General features: G+C 40.9%; 1 protein-coding gene across 1 annotated transcript; it reads left to right on the top strand.

Moving 5' to 3' along the window:
- Window positions 1-50: 50 nt before the first annotated feature.
- On the top strand, window positions 51-2,797 carry LOC108950803 (laminin subunit beta-2-like; the record flags this gene model as incomplete). Its single annotated transcript, XM_018816869.2, has 5 exons — window positions 51-241; window positions 525-668; window positions 1,429-1,666; window positions 1,922-2,118; window positions 2,548-2,797. Coding segments are annotated over 5 exons (1,003 nt in total), but the record flags the coding sequence as incomplete, so codon positions are not given.
- Between the last annotated feature and the right edge of the window lie 316 nt (window positions 2,798-3,113).

Here is a 3,113-nt window from a genome sequence, read left to right as displayed (position 1 = left end):
GTCAAGTTATTAAATTAATATTTTACATTTGTCTTTCATGATTAAAATAGATACTTGCCGGATGTCATTCAACACGCAGAAAGGGACAGAGGGGTTATCATATACGCTGTCGGTGTGGGTGATTTTGACTCCAGTGAGCTACAGCTTATAACACACCATCATGAAAACCGAGAATTTGAACTTGAAAATTTCCAAGACCTCGATTCGATCGTAAACAGTCTTCAATTTCAACTTGCAACAGGTGTTGTGTTAATGAATATTTAAAACTATATGGGAGCTCCTTCTATATTGGGTTTAACAGCCACAGCATATAAACCGATATTTTTTTCATATGATTTTCTCCACAGTGTGTTTTAACGTTTCTTGGTTTACTGTTAAGATAAGTTATTTACAAAGTTATATAAATCCGGCCCCGCGACTCTAAAAGAGCGTTGTTAATTGTTTAAAACAAGATCAGAAAATGTAAGGTTTAGGTGCCAACGGAACCTACCTCACGCCACAGTAATATATGTGTTATGTTACAGCTTGCGATTGTGATTTGGAGGGAAGCATTACTGAGGATTGTAATCCATGCTCGGGCGAGTGCACTTGTAAAACCAATGTTGTGGGCAGAAGATGTGACGCTTGTGCGAATGCCACCTACGGCCTAGGAGACTCCGGATGCCAAGGTTTGGACATAAGCAATTACGTTCAATGCGCGGTTAAGGCTCGCCACGCTTTTCTCCTGCGGGCTGTTTGGACTGTGATAAGAGCTGTAATTTTCAAAGCGGCGCAGATTTCAGTAAAAGGATATCATACCCCGCGAACCAATGATTAGGCAAAGCAACGGCGTTACGAAGATTAAGATCGAGCAATTTTACAAATAGCTTGGTGAGATTTCTTTCAAGTTACCGACATGGTCCGCTTTGAGTCCTACTGCAATAAAACGCTACCTTTAACTTTGCGACAAAACTGATCCGAAGTCGCAAGAAACTATAAATCTACTGTATCAACAACACTATAACCTATTGTTGCCTTTGACGTGCGGGTCAATCTAAGGACTAGCCAGCGGCGACAGCAAGTCACGTAGAGCTAATTCGCTCATTTCCGTTTTATCACTGGAACCGCCGACACGGTTGTCCTGGCGCGGCGATTTTGTATAAAACGCCTCACGGTGGGTTCGTTACGCCGTGAGTCATGTTTACCAAGTGTCTGGCTGTTGAACTGTGATGTATCGGTTTACCGATCACACATAATCAAAAATTTCCACAGGTATCGTGTTTTTATAATGAGCGATTACGTTACTAAACCAACAGATTAAACGAAAGCTGTTGTTTTGTTTGTTTTTGCAACAACAAATTTCACCAGCAGCCCAAACATTTACAACTTTTGAGTAACCTAATTAATGCAACTGGTCAAACCAAAAGCCGACATAAATTTTCCTTACAGCTTGTAAGTGCAATCCGTTGGGAACGATAGATCCTTTAATAGATTGTGACGTCACAACCGGACAGTGTCTTTGCCGGCCTGACGTCACCGGTCGTGCCTGTGATCGCTGCGTAGAAGGTTTTTATGGTTTCCCTGAGTGCAGACCATGCGAGTGCGGAGGCCACTCTGGCTCTTGCGATCAAGTCACCGGAGTTTGTACATCATGTGATGGAATGCGAACTGGCGACCACTGCGAAAGGTAAACACGCAAAATGCTGGTTTTCGGATTGCCAAATAATAGCCTGTTGCTTGCTGTAATAGGTGAGCGATTGGTGCATTTTTCGCAACCGTTTCGTTATTACATAGTTGGCGCTTGTAATTTCTTGTAAAAATAATAGTTTTCCAGTCGTTTTCTATCACTTTTTGACCCTATACCGTTAAAACATTAAGACAACACTTTACAAAAAAAAAATATTTTTGCCTGCACAACATTGTGATTACTGCACACCTTTAGATGCATTGCTGGCCACTTCTCCGATAACGATCAATGTGTTCCGTGTAATTGCAACGGAAACATTGATCGTTCAGACCCGGATGCTTGCGACCCAAACACAGGAGAATGCTTAAAATGTTTGCACAGCACACAGGGTCCAAGGTGCGAGCAATGCAAAGATTTCTTCTTTGGCGATGCTTTGAGCAACTCTTGCACAAGTAAGCAGTTGTTTTTTATCATAGCTTAGCACAAATTTGAAATTTAAACACTATTTACTTTCTATATATTGATGTTTTTGATTTCCGCCACCGAGGCATTTTTAAATTTTATTATAAATGGGCATGATTCCCTTTAATTAGTGCATGTCCACTATGTCCACAATATTCACTACACTATATAGTGGACATAGCGAACATAGTGGACATAGCGGACATAGCGGACATAGCGGACATAGTGGACATAGCGGAGATAGTGGACATAGCGGAGATAGTGGACATAGCGGACACTGTGAATATTGTGGGCATATAGCGGACATGGTGGACATAGTAGACATAGTGAATATTGTGGACATAGCGGACATGCATTAATTAAAGGGGCCGAATGGACATGCCTCGGTTTTAACTTTTGAATCTGGCTTAATTTTGCAGGATGCGAGTGTGACGTCACAGGAACCGATTCTTCTACGTGCAACAGCAATGGTGAATGTAGATGTGGTGCAGATGGTGAATGCTCCTGTCTTCCTAACTTCGAAGGCACTTCATGTGATTCCTGTGTTGCTGGATCGTGGCGGTCGAGCTCCGAACTGGCATGCCAGAAATGCGCCTGTCAAAATATAGGAATTGTGGTGAACAGCACATGCGATGCGGTAAGCTTACAATAGGTAATTTTACTCAAAATAATGAAAACAGTCAGCAAATTTACGGGGCATATTGCGTGAATTAGCATTAAAAACTTGCTGAATTATTTTTGTATATTCACATCCGCATATGTGATCCCAAAGGCAAATATTTGAATTTTATAACTTAATAGAAAGCAAATAGTTTGTTTAAGAATTTTAAGTATAATAATGTATGATTTTAGTTAACTATATATAATGATAATATATGATTGTGGTTTGGCCAAGTATTCCAAGACGTAAACATTTAAAGAGTCTCATTAGGCTTGTGTGTAATGCGTTGTTAATTAAAGGGCTAGCTGCTGCCGTGACCACCAT

Source organism: Ciona intestinalis, unplaced genomic scaffold (assembly GCF_000224145.3).
Source record: "Ciona intestinalis unplaced genomic scaffold, KH HT001016.1, whole genome shotgun sequence".
NCBI lineage: Eukaryota > Metazoa > Chordata > Ascidiacea > Phlebobranchia > Cionidae > Ciona > Ciona intestinalis.
Note: the sequence above shows the minus strand (reverse complement) of the source record. Positions and strands in the feature narration are given on the sequence as shown.